We start from the raw sequence: 19,662 nt of genomic DNA, 5'->3' as shown, positions 1-19,662 counted from the left end.
TATCTCAAAATCTGTTTTAAGTACGAATTTGAAATTTTCGGGTCGTATGAAGTGTGTAGGGGGAACCCCTACTATGAAAATATCGATGACCTTGTACCATGTCTCCAAGGTCATCAAAAATTATCTCGAGAACTGTAAGTGTTAGAAAGTTGGTTCAAACTAGAAAGTTTTCCACGTCACGTTTTATGTCAAAATAGCTTGAACCCAATCGGATTTTACCAATATGAAGTCGAAAAATTAGCTAAAATCACAAACGTCGTAAAAGGGAAAATTGCAAGAAAGCGCTAATAACTCGAAAACAAGTGTTACATTATTGAAATTTAAACTGATCATGGTGGGAGTCTTTAAAGTTTGTAAAATTGGATAACCTAGAAAACGCGGTTCAAGGTCATGAAAAAATTATCACGCGATCCGTTGGGTTTAAAAACCAGGTTTCAATTAGAAAAGTGCGTATCACCACATTCTCGTCTAAGTAGCTTTGAACCCTTCCATAACTGGGCAACTAAGGCTCTGCTTCTACCTTAGGCCAAAGTGTAAGGTATCGTGCTGAGGGCTGTATGATACCGGGGAAGCGAAAATACGGTATTATTAACGATCCCCTCGGGGAACCAGGCGAAACCCCGTTGTAACTAGCCTTCCGCCCGGACAGAGGATTAAGAGCGGTGACCTTTTACTTTCCTCTTTTCTCGTGGGACCAAAATGGAAACACAAAAAAAAAACAACAAGGGAAGGGTAAATGTTAAATACCCGCCCTGTTATTTAACCAGGCCTAGGTCCAACCCCTGATGAGACCCAGCGCAGCCTTCAGGGTCCACCTCTGGTGTGACCCGTGTGGTTGAGCAAGGGTCCATTGGGGACAAGAACCTAGGTAAAAAGCAAACGCGTCGAGAACAACCCCAATGAGGGCAGTTCCTCCACCTCAAATGAAAGATCTATGGAGTACGACTCCCCGGATTCCCAGTCTCAGGCCTCGAAGAGGTCTAAGGCCCAGGATCAGACCTTTAGCGAGGTTCTAAACTCAGTTAAGATAGCCATTGTCAAAGATGGCTTTCCAGTTAGTGCAATTTCGGTAGAAGAAATGGGCACCATTTAGTGTAATGTTCTAGAGCGTATAGATGGGATACCTTCGGGTGACCCTCTACTACGTTTCTGGAACTTTGAGCTGAATGCTGGTGCCTTTCTCTACCTTTTTAAGGATGAACAGCGGATTGTGTGAGTAGTGCTTTCAATCAGAACGAACAGGTTCTTGAGGGCGCGCGGCTATCAGTAATGAAGGCCAGTGACCTACCAAAGCCGTTCATGGTCGCCTACCAAGGACGTATACACGAAGGATGCTAAAATCCTTCTAAAAAGATTACGCACCTTCAACAGTGCGCTTAACACGCAGTGTTGGAAAACTATAACGAAGGCTGAAGAGCCAACTGCCATCCGTTGGATTTTCCAGATGGATGGTGAGTCAGTCAAGGCCATCAAGGAAGCTGGGCATCGGGCAGAAACGAGCCTAGACAGGGGTATCTTTAAGATACTCCATGATCCTAGCCTGATGATCCCGAAAACCCAGGAAGGCGAGGCTAAGCCCCGTATCTGGAAATGTTCCAGGAACAAAAGCCTCGGAGGACTCAAAAATGGAAGTTTAGACTGTGGGTTGCGGGGACTCCGAAGTGGAAACTCTTTTGGAGGACCTAAAATCCATTGGCTTATCCGACATTGATGAGACTAAAGAGGAAACTCTTCTAGAAGATGATACGAGGGGACCGGCTGAGGTCGCTGATAGGGCCAGTGGAAGTGGTGTGATTTTGACCCCTAACACTGGGTACGGCTCGGAAGACCTGGTTGGAAACCAAGTAAGGTGTTGCAAATTAATTTGCATCACTGCAAAGGAGTGCTTTGATGTTGCACTTATTCAGGAGCCTTGGGTTGTCAGTGGCAATATACTTGGTCTCCAAAGCGCAGATAATATATTCTTTGATTATAACTCTGCTATTCCCAGAGCCTGTGTGTGGATACGCAAGGGTATACATGCCCTTCTGCTCTCACTACATACCTCTAGGGATATCGCTACGGTCAAACTTACCACCTCCTCTATAAACGGAGAGGTGGGGCTGACTCTGGCATCAGCATACTTCCCATATGACAATCCTCTTCCCCCACCCCCGAGGGAGGTGGCCAGTCTGGTCAACCACTGTGAGGGGACGGGAATGAAGCTGGTCATTGACTGTGATGCTAATGCTCACCACGATATCTAGGGCAGCTCAGACTGCAATCAGCGTGGAAATGAGCGTGCGGAATATCTAGTTAGCACTAAGCTTAATATTCTCAACAGAAACAATGAACCAACTTTTGTTACAATTAACAGAAGTGAGGTCATTGATCTTACACTGTGTACAGAAAATGTCGCAGAAGCAATTACTGACTGGCATGTGTCCAATGAACCGTCTCTGTCGGATCATAGACGCATTTGCTTTAATGTCTTGGTCAAACCCGTAGTGGTTTGTACTGAGGTTCGCAATCTCAGACGTACAAATTGGTCTAGTTATAAGGAAGATCTAAGTTTCTTCTTTAAGGATGATAACCTTAATAAATAATAATAATAATAGGATGATACGCCAAAGCTTTCATCGGTATTGGATTTCGATTTGGCTGTTGATCGATGGCAACATGCCATTATCCACTCCTATCATCGCAACTGTCCGGCGAAGACTACCAACCAGCCAAAACTAGTTCCTAGGTGGAATCATGAGATTGGTAGACATCGCAAAGAAACTAGAAGGCTTTTCAACAAAGTTAAGAGGGCGGGAGACTGAGCTGCCTATAAGCAGACCCTCACTGCCTACCATAAGGCTACCCACGATGCTAAAAAAGCTTCGTTGATAAACTTCTGTGAGCACATATCAGATGTTCCCAGTTCAGTCAAGTTAATGAAAATTATGGTACACGATAATACTAAACATCTTGACACTATTAAGTTGAAAGATGGTAGTTTCTCTACTTCTGGCAAGGACACTTTAACTCATATGTTAGATGTGGACTTTCCAGACAGATAACTGTGACACTGATACGCTTCCTTTAAGGATCAAACTTACCAAAAGGGAAGATTTGGCAATGGCAAAAAAGGTTGTCACGCACTCTAGACTCATATGGGCTATAAAAATCATTTAAGCCCTATAAGTCACCAGGACCTGATGGGATCTTTCCCATTTTGTTGCAAGAGGGCATTGAATATCTCTGTCCTTTGCTTAGGGCATATACCAAGCACTTGGAAACTGTCTCGGGCCATATTCATACCCAAGCCTGGTAAGTCAAATTACCTTGAGGCTAAGGCGCTTAGGCCAATTAGTCTAACCTCTAACCTCTTTTCTCTTAAATATTAGAGAGGAGGTTATCTCTAAAAATCCTCTCTCCTCCGCACAGTTTGCTTATCAGAAAGGCAGGTCTACTGAGACCACCCTTCATGGCATAAGCAACTACCTCGAAAAGGCAAATTGATTTCAAGGAAAAAGCGTTAGCGGTTTTTCTAGATATCGAAGGGGCCTTTGATAAGGTCTCTAGTGCAGTCATTATGAAGGCTGCTAAGAAGTTTGGTATCAATGACACATTGTGCCTTTGGATCAAATCCATGTTAACTGACCGCAAAGTGATTCCTTACTGCTCTTTGACTCCCTTATGGTCTCCACCAGCCGTGGCTGCCCTCAGGGGGGTGTTCCCTCTCCCCTTTTGTGGTGCCTGGTGGTGGACGATCTAACGCGGAGGCTGAATAGGGGGGATGTCGCTGTTTTTGTTACGCTGATGATATTGCCATCATTGCCACTGGGAAATTCTCAACGACAGTAAAGGAGGTAATGAGGAGGGCTCTGGCATCAGTCGAGTTCTGGTGCAAGGAGGTCAACCTCACAGTTAATTCTAGTAAGACGGTCCCGAGGGGCTAACCACTCTTAGAAAGTCTGTACATCGATTACGAAGGATTACACTTAGATTAGCACTGCCAAAGGCAGGGACTTCAAAGATTACGCGTTATCCCATTAGTACAGTCAAAGGTACGGCTCTGTACACCGATTACGCAGAGTGATCAGACCCTCGGGCGGTCCTGGTCACATTTACTCGTAAAAGGATCAGGGGATCGTTCAAAGGTATTTCCTTATTTGGAACTAACCTAGTGGAAAGCACCGAGGTGTCATCCTTGACAGCAAATTAACATGGAAGCCACATCTTGATTATATTATCAAGAAGGGCAAAATGTTATTTTGGAGGATTAGGAGTACAGTCAGTAAATCATGGGGCCTTAGTCCCAGAGTTGTATACTGGCTGTATACTATGATCATCTTCTCTAGAAGTTCTCCTGAACATTCTTCCTCTGCATCTTTTTATAGAGGAAGCTGCTGCTTTTGGTGCCTATCGCCTTACCCTAATAATTGGGTAAATAGTCACACCAAACTCTATCATGATATTTCTAGTCATTTACCCGAACTTAAGATGGGTTATGACATCTCGGCTGCTAAATTACACTTTAGCAAGCCCTTTGAGGTTAACTTCCCGAGCCTTACGGATTGGGCTAATATTATCCTCGGTGCCAGAGGTGAGGTGGTCTGGTTTACCGACGGGTCTAAGACCAATTCTGGTACAGGCGCGGGGATGTACTGCCTTAATAATAAATATGGCTTTTACGAAAGCCTAGGGGAATACGCTACGGTTTTCCCAGCTGAAATTTCTGCTATCTGCTTCTGTGCCAACTATCTACGGATAGTAAGGGCGCTACTAAGGCTCTTAACCTGTATAGTATCACTTCTAAACTGGTTCTTAGCTGCTTAGATCTTCTTTTTGATCTTGGAATGCACAATAAAGTTAAACTTTATTGGATACTTGGTCACAAAGGGCATTACGGGAACTAAAAAGCTGATGCCTTGGCCAGGGAGGGTGCAAGAGCTGGGTTTAGTGGGCCTGAACCTGCTCTACCCATCCCCGTGGCCTGGTACGCAGACTAGTCTCCAAGTATACTGTATGTCGGATCGTCAACTCAAGCTTTGGCTTGAGAGGGATGGTCAAAGGCAGGCCAAGGAGTTTATCCCTGGCCCGTCCAGGCAGAGAGCAAAAGAGCTACTCTCGCTCTCTAAGACGAATATAAGGTTGGTAACTGGCCTACTAAAAGGCCATTGCCAACTTAACAGACACCTAAATCTTATCGGTGTCAGTGATGACCCAATTTGTAGGGCTTGTCTAGCTGAGGAGGAAACTGCCTCTCACATTCTTTGTAGCTGTGACTATTATGCGGCTCAAAGGTTTGAGCATCTTGGAATGCAGCGGTTGGAGACGCATGACTTCTTCAACATCCCGGCCAAACAGATTCTTAACTTTGTGTCGGAAATAGGACTTTTTACCTAAAGTCACAGGTTGGGGGTTGCACAATGGACCTAAGGTCGAAGTGCACGGCTTTCCACCCCTTTCAATACTAAGAAGCTTTGAACCAGGTAATCACGAACATTCGAAAATGACCTTCAGAAATAACTTAAAACTGAATTAACCTTTAATTTAAAAATCAAAGATCGAACCTTTAATTTTACGAAAAAGAATTAGAAATGTATTTCATGGAGTCTGGAGAACACAATGAACGCATTTGTTACACGTGCACAAGGGTGTGTAGTTGCAGATGGTAAAGTTTTCGAACATTTTTGTAAAATGTTCTTGAAATTAATTTCAATTATTTACTTCGTTTAAAAAATTACTTTTCTGTTATTTTCGTTCTCAAACTAATTCAGTTTCAAGGTATTTCTCAAGGTAATTTTCGAATGTCCTTGAAGACATTGTTCAAAGCTACTTAGACGAGAATGTGGTGATACGCACTTTTCTAATTGAAACCTAGTTTCTAAACCCAATCGATCGCAAGATAATTTTTTAACCACCTTGAACCGCGTTTTCAAGGTCATCTAATTTTACAAACTTTAAAAATCCCACCATGGTGAGTTTGTCTAGCAAATTTCGATAATATAACACGACTCGTTTTCCAGTTATTAGCGCTTTCTTGCAATTTTCCCTTTTAAGACCTTTGTGATTTTAGTAAACATTTTCTCGACTACATATTGATCAAATCCGATTGGGTTTAAACTATTTAGCCCTAAAACGTGACAGGGAATACTTTTCTATTTGGAACCAACTTTCTAACACTTACGGTTCTCGAGATAATTTTTGGATGACCTTGAAGACATGGTTCAAGGTCATCAAAATTTTCATAGTAAGTGTTCCCCCTACACACTATGCGACCTAAAAATTTCAAATTCGTGAATAAAACAGATTTTGAGATATTCCCCCCTGGTTAATTTTTAGTGGACACCCTGTATAAACAGTTAAGTTAGAAGAAACCACCTATGACTGTGAGAAGGATGATAAAATACGCGAAAAAGTTGATTAGTCCATAAATAAAAGGGACTAATCTACTTTTTCGCGTATTTTATCATCCTGTATAAACAGTGGCTTGCTGGTCCTGGCTCTCGGAAATATTACTTCTTGGAAATTTCCTTGAAGATGTTTTATTAAAGCGCCTAGTAGGCCCAAAAAAATTATACAATCATATCAGCTGTCCCATGGAACAATCAGTGGCGGCGCCCGATGTTTTGGGAAGGTAGACTAAGTAAATAAATTGGCCACCTTAATATTATATTATACAGGGTCTTTTTTTTTGCTCGGAAAAGTGTTTTTTTTTTCAAAAACTATTTATAGTACCGATTTCAAATTTGGAAGGTCAATTCTCTATACCGGGGGACATCAGTTTGAGAAATTTGAGCGTTTTCGGTAATGTTTTTCACCAATTTTGAAAAATTATTTTTCGACCACTAGGTGCGAGATAAAAAATTTCTATTATAAAGTTGTAGGCCGTCATCGAAAACCCTTAAAAATTGTTCACTCGACGAAAAACAACTTATTTATCAGTGAAAATTCGAGCTTGAAAAATTTACAAGTTGGTGAAGCCAAATTATGATTGTTTGAAACGATAATTGAAAAGGGAACAAGTCTAATACAAACGTAGTAGAGTTTTCACACTTGAAAAAATGTACACGTTTGGTTTTTAAATGCAGATATTTTATTCACATAAATTTTTACAAAACATTTTCAATAATATCACCATTGGCTGCAACACAGGTTTGTGCGCGGACAATTAAGTTCTCAAACGCTTTCTCTACCATTTCTGGTGTGACGTCTCGGCAAGCACTGATTATTCGTCTAATGAGTTCCTCCCTAGTTTCAATGGGCGTGGCGTATACCTTTGCTTTAACGAATCCCCAGAGAAAATAATCCAGCGGTGTTAGGTCAGGTGACCTTGCTGGCCAATGCACTGGACCATTTCTCCCTATCCACCTTTCAGGAAACTCGTTCTTGAGGTGCTCAGTTACTTGCCGGGAAAAATGCGGAGGGGCGCCATCTTGCTGAAACCACAACTGACGTCTTTCAGCCAATGGAAGGTCGTCGATTGCGTCACTCAGTTCGTTCTGTAGAAAATGTAAATACCTTTGGCCGTTGAGGTTCGTCGGCAGGAAAAAGGGACCAATCAAACGGTTTCCAACAAGTCCAACCCAAACATTGACCCGTTCAAATTGAACCTGGTGATGATATTCAAAACCCCAATGTGGGTTGATGTCAGACCAAAGATGGCTGTTTTGATGATTAAAGGGCCCATCTCTAGAAAATGACGCTTCGTCGGAGAACAAAACATGGCGCAAAAATTGTCTATCTTCTTGGACAGCATTTAGTAACCAGTTGCTAAATTCATAACGTCTTTGATGGTCTCCGTCAATTAGTCCTTGGTGGAGCGTAGCTCTGTATGGGTGATAGCTATTCTTACGAAGAATTTTCCACACACGATTTGCAGAACAACCCAAATCAGCAGCGGCGTTAGCGCAACTGTGACGAGGATATGCCACAAAGTACGCGAGTACATTGTTCTCGAAGTCTAAATCCGGTTGACCCAATCCGCGAAACCTAGGTTGCAAGTTACCAAATTGATTGAAATCGTGAATTGCTCGTCTTACTGTATTTACAGATGGTGCTCCATTTGGATGTCTTTCTGCGAAGATTTCAGTCACTCTTCTAAGGTTTTGCGCTGCTTCTCCATAGTAAATGGCAACTATCTCGGTACGCTCAGCTACTGAATAACGAGGCATTGTTCGAAATATTATCAAACACTGATAATAATCTCCCAAAGTTTTCCTTTAAATACCCAATGCATGTTTAGGATTGACCTATAGCCTCGTGTTTTTTAAATCCGGTCGTTTTTTTAACCAAAGTTTCAACTGGATTAGGTAATTCGGTTTCAATTATCGTTTCAAACAATCGTAATTTGGCTTCACCAACTTGTAAATTTTTCAAGCTCGAATTTTCACTGATAAATAAATTGTTTTTCGTCGAGTGAACAATTTTTAAGGGTTTTCGATGACGGCCTACAACTTTATAATAGAAATTTTTTATCTCGCACCTAGTGGTCGAAAAATAATTTTTCAAAATTGGTGAAAAACATTACCGAAAACGCTCAAATTTCTCAAACTGATGTCCCCCGGTATAGAGAATTGACCTTCCAAATTTGAAATCGGTACTATAAATAGTTTTTGAAAAAAAACACTTTTCCGAGCAAAAAAAAAGACCCTGTATATATTATTATATTATATTATATTATATTCAATAACCAAGCTGATTATTATTATTATTTTTATGTTCCGATTTAATAATTTATCATTATTTCGATAAAGTAAGCGCTATTTTGCTTTTGAAGGAGTTTTAATTTTTAAACGGAAATGGCCACGAGCTCACTATAGAGACTTCTTACCAAGAAGATACCCAAACGCCAAGCTCTTTTGTGGCGTACGCATGAAATACATAAACAGGCCGATAATGTTTTTTACGAGGTTTATAGCCCCTTTAAACCAAATCAAGATTGAAACCTTTGGTTAATTCGCGACCGAAAACTATTGTTACGCCCCTTTGGTCTCACCATTGAAACCTATATAGGTAGCGGCTAAAGCAGACGCTATTAGTTTTTCCTCATCGTTATTCGTTTATTTAACGGGCCACACCTGAGTTTGAATTTGACCTGTTTCACGGGCTAGTTTCCAGAATACGATTGGTTTTATTTGCTACCACATGTTAAATTTGGGCTGAATTTTTCGAACGCCGGTGTGGCCCTTTAATAAAAAAGTTCTTATGAATTTTTAATTTGTCTGTAGCAGACACTAGATCGTAGGCGCTACCTTGAATAAGCTAGCGCCTTTAAGCCACGTTCACACGTACCCTCCGAAACGTTTTGCCTCGTTTCGATCTCGCTGCGGTTCTTAGCGTTTGGAAATCTTTTTGTTAATACGTTTGATTTCCATTGAGTTTTGAAGAAAATTGGGCATTCGTAGTGTTGAAATATTATTAGAATTTGTCTGCTCCCGCATTTCAGGTACGTTTCAAAACATTCTAATTAAAAACTAATGCACCCAGAAGAAATTTGTTGTATTTTTTAAACAAATAGACAAAAAGTTGCGAGACATTTTCTTCTAAAAAAGGCATAAACATTTTATTAGGCGCAAAAAAATTCACGATTGACGTTTTTTGTAAAAAATAAAAGCTCATGGTTCATAAAAACCGACTCGATGACGTCATGAATCGCTGCCAAAATGGTCAACGAAGCGGTTCAGCCGAAGCGATCTGAAACGCTGGGACGCGCAACGGTAACTGTTCACACGACGGGATACAAACGTTGCGGGAGCACTCGCAACGTTGCGGAGGGTACGTGTGAACGCCGCTTTACGTTTCAGTCGCGAATTAATAGTGAAAGAAAGTTAAACAGACGGAAGTTTTATCTTCTTAACTCTTAATTTGTTAAGTTTTTGTTATTTGTATTATTGCTTATATAAGAAATTAAAATTTACTACTATGATCATTAATTTGTATCCGTTTCATAAGAACTTCTCAATGCTAGAGAGAATACGCCTGTACAAAAATTAGGGTGTAGATTTTGCACAATAGGTTACGTACTCTCAAATGAGAGAGCGCCATCTGCGAGTTTCATGTATATTCGGCATTTGCATCAGAAACGTTTTAGTGGAAGGCTCAAAGCAGAGACACCGTACATATACGAGACATATTATCGAAGTTGTTGTTTATAAAAGAAAAAGTAGGATTTCATCAGTCTAGGAGTAATCCACTTAGAATGGAATAAATCTGACATGGGTATGACCTGCGGACCACAATTAAAAGAAAACCAATGGCTATTGCAACCTCTGATCTAGAAAGTCGGTTCAAATAGCCCAAATAGATAACATGTTTTCGAGAACATGATCTGGAAAGTTTAAAAACACATTTCCCAACATGCATTCACCAAGTGAAAATTTCCAGTAAGTTTTTTTATTTCAAAACAAGAATTTTTTCTTTAGTCTACAACTTTTATTAGAAAATGTATTTATTGAACTATACTTAACTTCAAAGCTTTCCTTCCACGATTTCACATCAAGATTGTCTAGGTCGCATACATCTGTGCAAAAAATTGAAATGTTAGTTGACGTCGAAATCATACAAACTAATATTGATACTAGAATTTTTTAAAAAAGCAAGCAGTTCCTCCTGAATAAATTTTATGAGGAAACAGGTTTAATTTTCATTTCATTGACAAGGGGGAAATGCGGCACGACATATTTAAGTACGGGCTCTCCGGCAACATTATACAAGGGAAAGAACCTTTCACAGATGAAACGCCAATAGAGCTGCTTTTTTACCAGTAGGGTGATGGCGTCTACTGCTGCCAGCAATATTTTTAATTGTATCGAGGGCAGCGCTATTTTCTGTTTGTAGAGACACCCTTTTTTCGAGATTGATGCAAGTCCTTCTTGGGGTAGGTGGATTTACAACCCTGACGAGGTGGAATAGTTGATTTTATAAAATAAACATTGGTCTTGCCCAACTTGTTAAAATGTTGCTCGTACTTCACAAGACCCAGCTTTATTAGTATATTCTTCGCGCGAGCGATTTGAACTCGCGTTAGAAAATTCGTAGTTCCTCGCGACTGTAGCTCGCCCTCATAGACTTGTCAAAGTAAGAGACTGTGACGTAAGAGCCACATTTAAACAAGAAGGCCACGTTACTATATAAAAAGAACTATTATAAAAGCGACATAATATTATTTGTGAGAGGTTTTTAAGATTTCTTGAAGAAATCAACAAATCGCCCAAGCCGTAATATTAGTTCAACATCGACATAGAAATATATTTAATGACCAAATATCGCGCCTTTTAAAGTGCCCAAATTGAAATTGTGACCGCGAATGCTTTTCATATCCTATCTATTGATGTATCATTAATATTTCCCCCGTTAAGAGTTTCAGAGATTTCTAATGTCCAAATTATATAAATAAATTTATTGGCCCCAAAGCGTATTACGAATGAAAGATATTTTCATACCAGAATCGTTAATAATTGTCACCTTAGCGGTAGCTGAGAAATCAAGGGCCCAAATTTAAGGGACGCCTAGGGCCCAGACGAATAGAGCGATGGAACGATTGAAGGACGCATCATTTAAATGTTTATCGAATGTCGTTGATGTTTCTCGGAGACGCATTAAGAGCTAGCAACGCGGGGTATTCACCACCACCATCAAAGGTGCCAGGGACGGGTATGCATTGCCCCCCCCCCAATTAGTGAGACATTTGGGGGTTAAGTTCTAAATCTTTGGCGTTGCCTCCTATACCCTCATGAAAACTAGGACCGTGAGGGCATGCTACTTCCTATCAATTGATGTTGTCATATTTGTTGTGATAACAAATGCCCAAATTTGTGGGCTGTATTACTCAACTCTGGCACTGTAATGCGCTACCTTAAAGCAAGAGTCAAGCAAGTCTGAAAACCCTATTTGAGAAAAACCAGTTTAAAGTTCGAAATCTAGCATAATAACAATGATAATCTAAAAATTAAAATTGATAAAAATAGAGTGAAAAATATATATTGAAAATTTTGTACTGAGTCACCTTAATTTAAAAACACTCAAGGATTCCTATTTTGAATTTCTTTCAATAGTCACGTATCTCGACTTACTTGACTTTTGCTCTCAGGTAGCGATATATTAGATGGGTTTATCTAACTTGTTTTTGGGTTACCCTTAAGTAGAATTTAAATGGGTTTTGTTTAACTGGTTTCCGCTTTAGTCCTTCATTTCCCGAATATAAATTTAAAATCGCCCCCTCTAGACCAACTTGTTAACGTGTTGATATGTGAGCTTAGACCATGTGAGTGTCTACACACTCGGCACACTTTTCCGAATCTAGCCGTCTGCAGTTGCTCTACGACTACTTTCGAGACAGAGGTAATCTTGCAATGACTGAAACTACCAAAAAATCAGCATCAAGCGTAACTTTTAATACTTAGGTGGATTAAAGTAAAAACCTTCGTATCCAAATAGCCTTTTCAGTGTACTTAAAGAGAGTACATGTAGGAACTAAATAGAAAAATCGTTTGCTAGATCTTATTCTTTACGTAACTAACGCCAATCATACTTAGCGTATGTTAAACTTGGTGGAACAAATAAGATATTCGTTGATCAACCAAAAATTTGGTAGTTCATACCCCCTTTAAAACCTTTCTTCTTGACCGCAACATCAAAGGGAATTTTAAAAAAAACTATAACACAAAATTATAAAGGTTTCCAAGGATAACATAACCCTCATCATTAAAATGTTTGCCGAAATTAGTCCCCCACTTCCCCAAATAAAACTCTTGGCGACACCATTGAGTAGTTTTCTTTGATAATAACTAAGGTGACCGTCATGAAGAGTGTATATTTTTACAGAAAAAATATAATATTAACGTAGCGGCCTACTCATGAAATTTATAAACTGTAGCTATTTCCTCTGTTATTATAAAACAAAACGCTGCTGCGTAGGAGGCAAAAATACAGCGGTTTATCGGCTGATACCGGGCTTTATGTAAACTGAAAAGGCTAATTAATTTCAAGTTACGCACTGGTGTTTGAATTTCACTAGTTTCCGCGAAAGTTCCGGAAATAGGACTGATAATGCCAATATATGATTGGTAGGAAGGGAGGAACTAAATGGTTTTTATTGTGTGTTAAGACTGACTTTATGGAATCCCGAAACATATCTGGTTCTCACCAGAGCTGTGTTGACTTATGACACTTTTCGGATCCACACAAAGTGATTTTATTGATTTTCCAGCAATTTCCAGAATAGACTTATGGGGCGATTTCGTTCTGGACAAGACTGTTACGAATGACCCGTTTTTGTGACATTCACCACTCGCCATAATTTTTCGACACCCGTACAAAACAGCAATATCCGTGTAGTCTGTTTGAATTAGTTTTAGTTCTTCTGCAATGAAATTAAAAAAACGTGGTTAAAAATAAAATCACACAAATACGTGAAAATGATATCTCAAAACGTTGATTAACTTTATTTTTAATTAGTAAGCCGTGCTTAAGGGGGTGGGGGTTCAACTAGGAGGCCATCCAGGGCTGCTAAAATTTTACCATTGGGATGTTTATACCGAAGGGCCACTACGCTCAGTTTCACCCAGGCATTTCTCCCAGGACCGCGGAACCACTAAGCACGTCCCTGTGCATTTTCTTCAATCTTTAAGTTGTTTATCGATATCTAATCAGAGATTTGCGCACCTGAGAGTCTAATTACCAATCTTATCCTAATTTTGGTAGTTCTAAAAAATTATTAAAATAAGCACAGTACTCCCCAAAATTTGTACTTAAGCTTAGTGAGATTTTGCTCTTTGGTTTAACGGGTTATCGCATATCACCACGAAACTATTCTCAAACGAAAACTATCGACGCCCTCTTTAGGTGCCGTTGAAAACCAGATAGGTACATGTAGCGTATTAGCGTTAGGCAGCCAATAGCGTTATGAAATACGCTATGATGGTTGTAGTAAATGTAAAAGTTAATATTTTCATTTTATTTTCGTTCTGTGTTTCCTCGCAGGCGGAAAATTTTTAATGTTCGCTTTATCATTAAAAAGTTTAAATTCCGTAACCACAATCCCTTTAGAAGAAACCATTAAAGGCTCTTTAGATTTACCTTCTACTCTCGCTTTTAATCCGTCGTAAGTGAATATGAGTGTTCCAGGGTTAGTGGACGAGGAGACGACTTCTCCGGGAATTGGTTTCAAGCATTCACCATTCCTAAAAACGAAGGACAAATAGAACTCGGTTTAGGAAAATACTAGCACCCATGATCTGCTTTAAAATGGGAAATTTAAAAGATTTGCTGCTCACACCAGTCGAGCTGAGAAAAAGAAGACTAGGGGTTTTTCGTCTGCAGGAGGCAAGAACTTATAGACACCTGACTTGAAATCTGGAAGCATTGTAGGAGTTCTACCAATTTCGAACCAATCGCCTGAAAACTATCGATCATACACAAAGAAATATATTTATAACAGTAACATAATGGGTACATTGAAATTTTTTATTTATTTTAATTCAATTCAAAAAGAACAAATTTTATGAAAACATTTTTTTATTTATTTTAGAGTTGTTATACAGGGTGTTTTTTTGTCCGAACAAGTTTTTCAAAAACTATGTTTTCTAGAAAGTTGAAATTTGTACTGTACATTATACGTACTGGGGGACACTTTCTACCAAAATTGCATCTAAATCGAAAAATATTTTCACATTTTTTGAAAATTTAAATTTTAACCGCTAGTTGCTATAAGGAAATTGGCTGTGAGAAAATTGTAGAGCGTCACCGAAAACGTACAAATAGCGTTGGCGCGAAAAAAATAGACGTCTTTTTCACTGACAAAATACGACTTGAAAAAGTGACAAGTTGGGCAAGCTAAAATAACTTTTTTTGAGTAGTGTAACTTTATGAAATAAGAAATTTGTTAATCTGGTGTTTAATGCAATAAACACCGCTGAATAATCGAGGAGACAATGGCGAAGAAATTAAATTAATTAATTAAATTATTAACGGTGATTTAAATGACGTAAGATCTGGCGACCTTGCTGGCCAATGTGCCGAACCGTTTCACCCTATTCATCGTTTTGAAATACAGTATTTCCCATTTCGGGGGTCATTCGGCGTGGCACTCTTTTTGAAACCACAATCCGGCAAATTTATATATTGACTTTTCCTATTAGTTTTTTTATCTAATAGGGCTGTGTTTGCATCTAGTGGTATTCGAAAACTATTTTAACCCTGATAGGTGAGAAGATAAATAGACTACAGGTTTAAAGGTCAGTAAAAACCTTAAATTTATTTAGTATTTAAATAACTGTAATACAAACTGTGTAACATGATTGTCGTAAAATAATAATAATAATCATCTGCTAGGCTTAACAATCAAGCATCAATATTCCAGAGCTGATCGTACGGAACTAGTGGTCATTTACTACGCGGAAGGTGGAAGGAATCTACGACGAGTGAGTGAGATCTTTGAACGACATCCAGATAGAAGACCATCCATAACTTCTGTAAGGCGAGCTGTAAATGACTTTCACCAGTATGGTAACGTACAACCTCGATTTCGTGGGCCTGGTCAGCGGGATTTGGACTTTGAAAACACCGATTTAGCCTACTTTGCCGCATACTCACGTAGTTGTTGTGCCGTGGCGAGTAAGGATTTGGCTTGCAGTAAAACTCGCATTTGGGAAATTTTACATAGGCATAAGTACCATCCTTACAGAGCAACGCTTCACCACGGTTTACGAGATGGAGACGCTCAACAACGGCTGGATTTTGGCGACTGGCTGCTAAATTCCGTGCACGACGACCCACAATTCCTCCTCAACATGCTATTCTCGGATGAATCCTCGTTTGCAAGAGACGGCCCTTACAATCACCAAAATAATCATGTTTGGGAAGACACAAATCCACACTGGGGATATGAACACCGTCACCAATTTCAATTTGGGCGATTGAATGTTTGGATTGGTCTTGTTGGAAACCGGTTAATTGGTCCAGTGTTCTTACCACAAAATCTAAATGGCCAGAGTTATTTAGATTTCTTGAGAAATGAGCTAGAACAACAACATGACGAACTGCCATTGGCGCAACGAGCAAGACTGTGGTCTCAGCAAGACGGTGCCCCGCCTCATTACCACAGAGCCGTGAGAGATTACATAAACAACGAATTTCCACAACGATGTATAGGGAGAAACGGTCCCGTACACTGGCCAGCAAGGTCGCCCGATCTGACTCCGTTGTATTTCTTTCTTTGGGGGCTCCGTCAAGGACAAGGTGTACGCCACTCCGGATGAGACCCTTGAAGAGCTGCGCCAACGAATTGTAAGCGCTTGCCGGGAAATAACCCCGGAAATGATTCGACAATATGATTGTTCGCGCCCAAGCCTGCATCGCAGCCGAAGGTGGTATTTTCGAAACGTTCTTATAAATTTTATTTGTACGTAGATAAATAAAATGTATCTTGGTTTTTTAAAAAAATTCGCATTTTTCATCCTACGAAATTAAATCGTGTAATACCTTCTTCGCCATTGTCTCCTCGATTTTTCAGCGGTGTTTATTGCATTAAACACCAGAGTAACAAATTTCTGACTTTCATAAAGTTACACTACTCTCCCAATGGAATTCAAAATAAATTATTTTAGCTTGCCCAACTTGTCACTTTTTCAAGTCGTATTTTGTCAGTGAAAAAGACGTCTATTTTCTTCGCGCCAACGCTGTTTGCACGTTTTCGATGACGCTCTACGATTTTCTCATTGACAATTTTCTTATAGCACCTAGCGGTTATAATTTAAATTTTCAAAAAACGTGAAAATATTTTTCGATTTAGATGCAATTTTGTTAGAAAGTGTCCGCCGGCACGTATAATGTACAGTACAAATTTCAACTTTCTAGAAAACCACCCTGTATAGACTTTGCCATGCTGGAAGTCGGAGCCACCTAGCGAAAGTTATAAAACTAATTAGACTCTTTTATTCACTACATTTATTTGTAACTAAACAAAGTCAATTAAACTATGTGCAAATTCTTTGACTTACAAAAACTCTATAGAATGGACAAATTGTGTTCACTTATTATTTAATACTTAAATAAGTTTTTAATTCATTAAAACGATTTCAAGGGCAGATAATTTAACAAAAAAGTTCGTTTAGTTTTAGCACAAAAGATCAGTGGCGTAAATAGCGCCCCCGCAGACCCCGCGGCGCGGTGGGGGGCGATAACTAGGGGCCCCCAAACGTTCATGATTAAAATCGGTGCTATTTAAAAGGGCCCCCGTGTTGTTTTTCGCGGGGGGCCCAGGAGTTCCTAGTTACGCCACTGCAAAGAAAAAACATAGTTTTCATTTTAAGTGACGCTATTAATTTATTTTAAAAATTACCTTAACCTTTTTACTAGACGGCAAATAGCTCGGGTCCTGTTCGGGTATAACTTTTAATACAATAAAATATAAACTGAGGAAACATTTAAGTCTGGCAAAGTTATCTGTAGTTTCCAAATTACCTATTTTTAAGATATGATTATTTAAGTCTATTAACTGTTTAAATTAGGCTTTTATTGATGCTCACTGTTCAGGGATAAGAATATGGAAAAAACAAGATGTCAAGGAGATTTAAGTACACACAACCCCTCGGTGTATTAATAATATTTTAAATATTAAACTTAAGTTTGAAGAAGAATTTGATCTAAAATGAATTTTTTGAGTTAACTGGTTTTGGAAATAAAGTAGCGAAACGTGAACACGTTGATTTAAATACATTTATAGACAAATCTAATTTTTCGACTTATCTGGTTTTGGAATTAAGGTAGCGAAACGCGAACAAACTCAATTTTTCGGGTGACCTGGCTTTGGAAATAAGGTAGCGAAACGCTAACACGTTCCTTTGAATTAAGTTTTCGACAAACTGAATTTTTCGAGTTATCTGGTTTTGGAACTAAGGTAGCGAAACGCAAATAAGTTAGATGGCGCCGGTATCAATTGGTACGAAATTCAATTATCACCGTACCTCGAATTGGCCAGAAATCTCACTTAAAATTAAATTTTCTTAATGGAACCGAAAACGTTGTTCAGAAATGATCAGTACTAACTAAAAATATAACTTTCAACCAAGTTGGTCTTAATTTAGATTTAAAATCGAATATCACCGAAAAGCATTAAAATGGGCAAATGACGAACTTGTGGGTCTCCGATTTCCACAATTTATGATGGGCTACCGAGGGCATGACTGCACTGTACGTGGGTCCAGTACCACAAATCCCTTAGGGATTGTGTGTAAAAACGGGAAATTGTGGACATTTTCCTAAATGGCGATAAATGTTTTTTTATTTATTTCGTAGACTGTGTTATATTTGAAACGTATTAACCATTGGAATGAAATTCGTATGGGTTAAAAGATTTAGCAAGCCTTTATGTGGGATTACCGTAGCGCGCACTGGAAACTTATTAAAATAAAACAGCGGTGTTAAAGTTGGTTAGAACAGTAAAATCCGTTCCGTACAAAGGCAGTACCGCTAAGGAAATCCCCATGCAGTAAATGAACTAAAGCTTACCTTCGAAGCATCGAAGCTCTCAGCGCCAGTGAATTGATTTACATGACAAGATCCAGAATTATCACCATCTGGAAACCAGAAATTTATTACCCGATTCTTCAGTATAATTTCAAACAAGCCGAGGAAATATAGCTCATTCGAAAAATGGATGGATTCCTTGTTTCCCTAATGTCTACCAAAAACAGGATTTCTTTTCCCTAAAATTGTAGTTTCTCCATATAAGTTCCATTTCGCGTGGGTCCATTAATATCCTTATAAATAATATGTTACTCATGCTATTACTTTCAAAAATTGCAAATTTAAATGATACAAAAATTATAAGAAAAATCAAAAATATAAAAGTCAAAACGGAACTCTTAATAATTTGTACAGAATTTAATTTCACGAAATGTTCATTTCGAAAGCAATGAAAACTTTAACGGTGTTGTATACATATAAGGAAAGCAGAAAGCCAGTGCAGACAAAGTCAAATTTCCGGTTTGGTTTCATTTACGATGGAAATGTTTAAGATTATCATTTCCTGAATGGAGATCGATTTCCACTTTCGGTAACCCAATTACTGGGATTGTAAACCGAAAGAGATATTGGGTATACGGAGGAATGCTCACAAAGGCAGACATTTACTTTGGAGTTGCTTCTAACCTTCTTTTCTTAGGTACATTTATTATTATAATTCTGAGGATGTATTATCTTCGTAAATGAAACGAGATAAGATTATAAAGTACGGCACAAACACCGAATTTTTCCGATGAAATTTGAAACGTGGATAAATAATAATACTGTTTAAATGCAGAAATAGATATATTTACTGTTGACTGAAGAACAACGGCGTCAGAACGCGATATAAACAGAACAATTTTGAGTTTCGCTCGTAATAAGCCTTCCCTACGCTTGCTGAACTTGTTTTTATGTAGCTCATTAGTCACGAAATACGTAGAAGTTCAGTTCAGTTTATACTAAGTCACGAGATACGTAGAAGTTCAGTTCATTTTATACTTAAAACAGGGTGCCTCGTCGAATTTACCCTAATATCCCGAGCTTGTCGTAGTGAAACGTCATTGAAACGTCACCCGTGACGCAGCAACATCATCAAAACAATAAGGACAATGTTACTTTATAGAAAGGTGGATTAGTAGAAACGCTAAAAATCGCCTCAACAAAGTCTTATCTCCATAAGCA

At 39.0% G+C, this 19,662-nt stretch overlaps 1 protein-coding gene across 3 annotated transcripts in view; it reads right to left on the bottom strand.

Moving 5' to 3' along the window:
* Window positions 1–19,662, bottom strand: part of LOC149940500 (uncharacterized) — a 40,368-nt gene that overhangs the window by 19,499 nt on the left and 1,207 nt on the right. For 2 of the 3 annotated variants that reach the window (XM_090177253.1, XM_090177254.1), the window contains exons 2-6: window positions 18,484–18,551; window positions 14,250–14,377; window positions 14,053–14,156; window positions 13,121–13,336; window positions 10,444–10,495 (exon numbers count right to left, since the gene is read on the bottom strand). In XM_090177253.1, the coding sequence (XP_090033379.1) occupies window positions 10,444–10,495; window positions 13,121–13,336; window positions 14,053–14,156; window positions 14,250–14,377; window positions 18,484–18,551 (568 nt within the window). Of the gene's footprint in view, window positions 1–10,443; window positions 10,496–13,120; window positions 13,337–14,052; window positions 14,157–14,249; window positions 14,378–18,483; window positions 18,552–19,662 lie in introns of those variants that run through there. The other variant, XM_090177255.1, reaches the window with a different exon arrangement.

Source organism: Leiobunum rupestre, chromosome 6 (assembly GCF_980474605.1).
Source record: "Leiobunum rupestre chromosome 6, qqLeiRupe1.1.hap1, whole genome shotgun sequence".
NCBI lineage: Eukaryota > Metazoa > Arthropoda > Arachnida > Opiliones > Sclerosomatidae > Leiobunum > Leiobunum rupestre.
The sequence above is the reverse complement of the archived record's forward strand: the minus strand, read 5'-3'. Positions and strand labels throughout refer to the sequence as shown.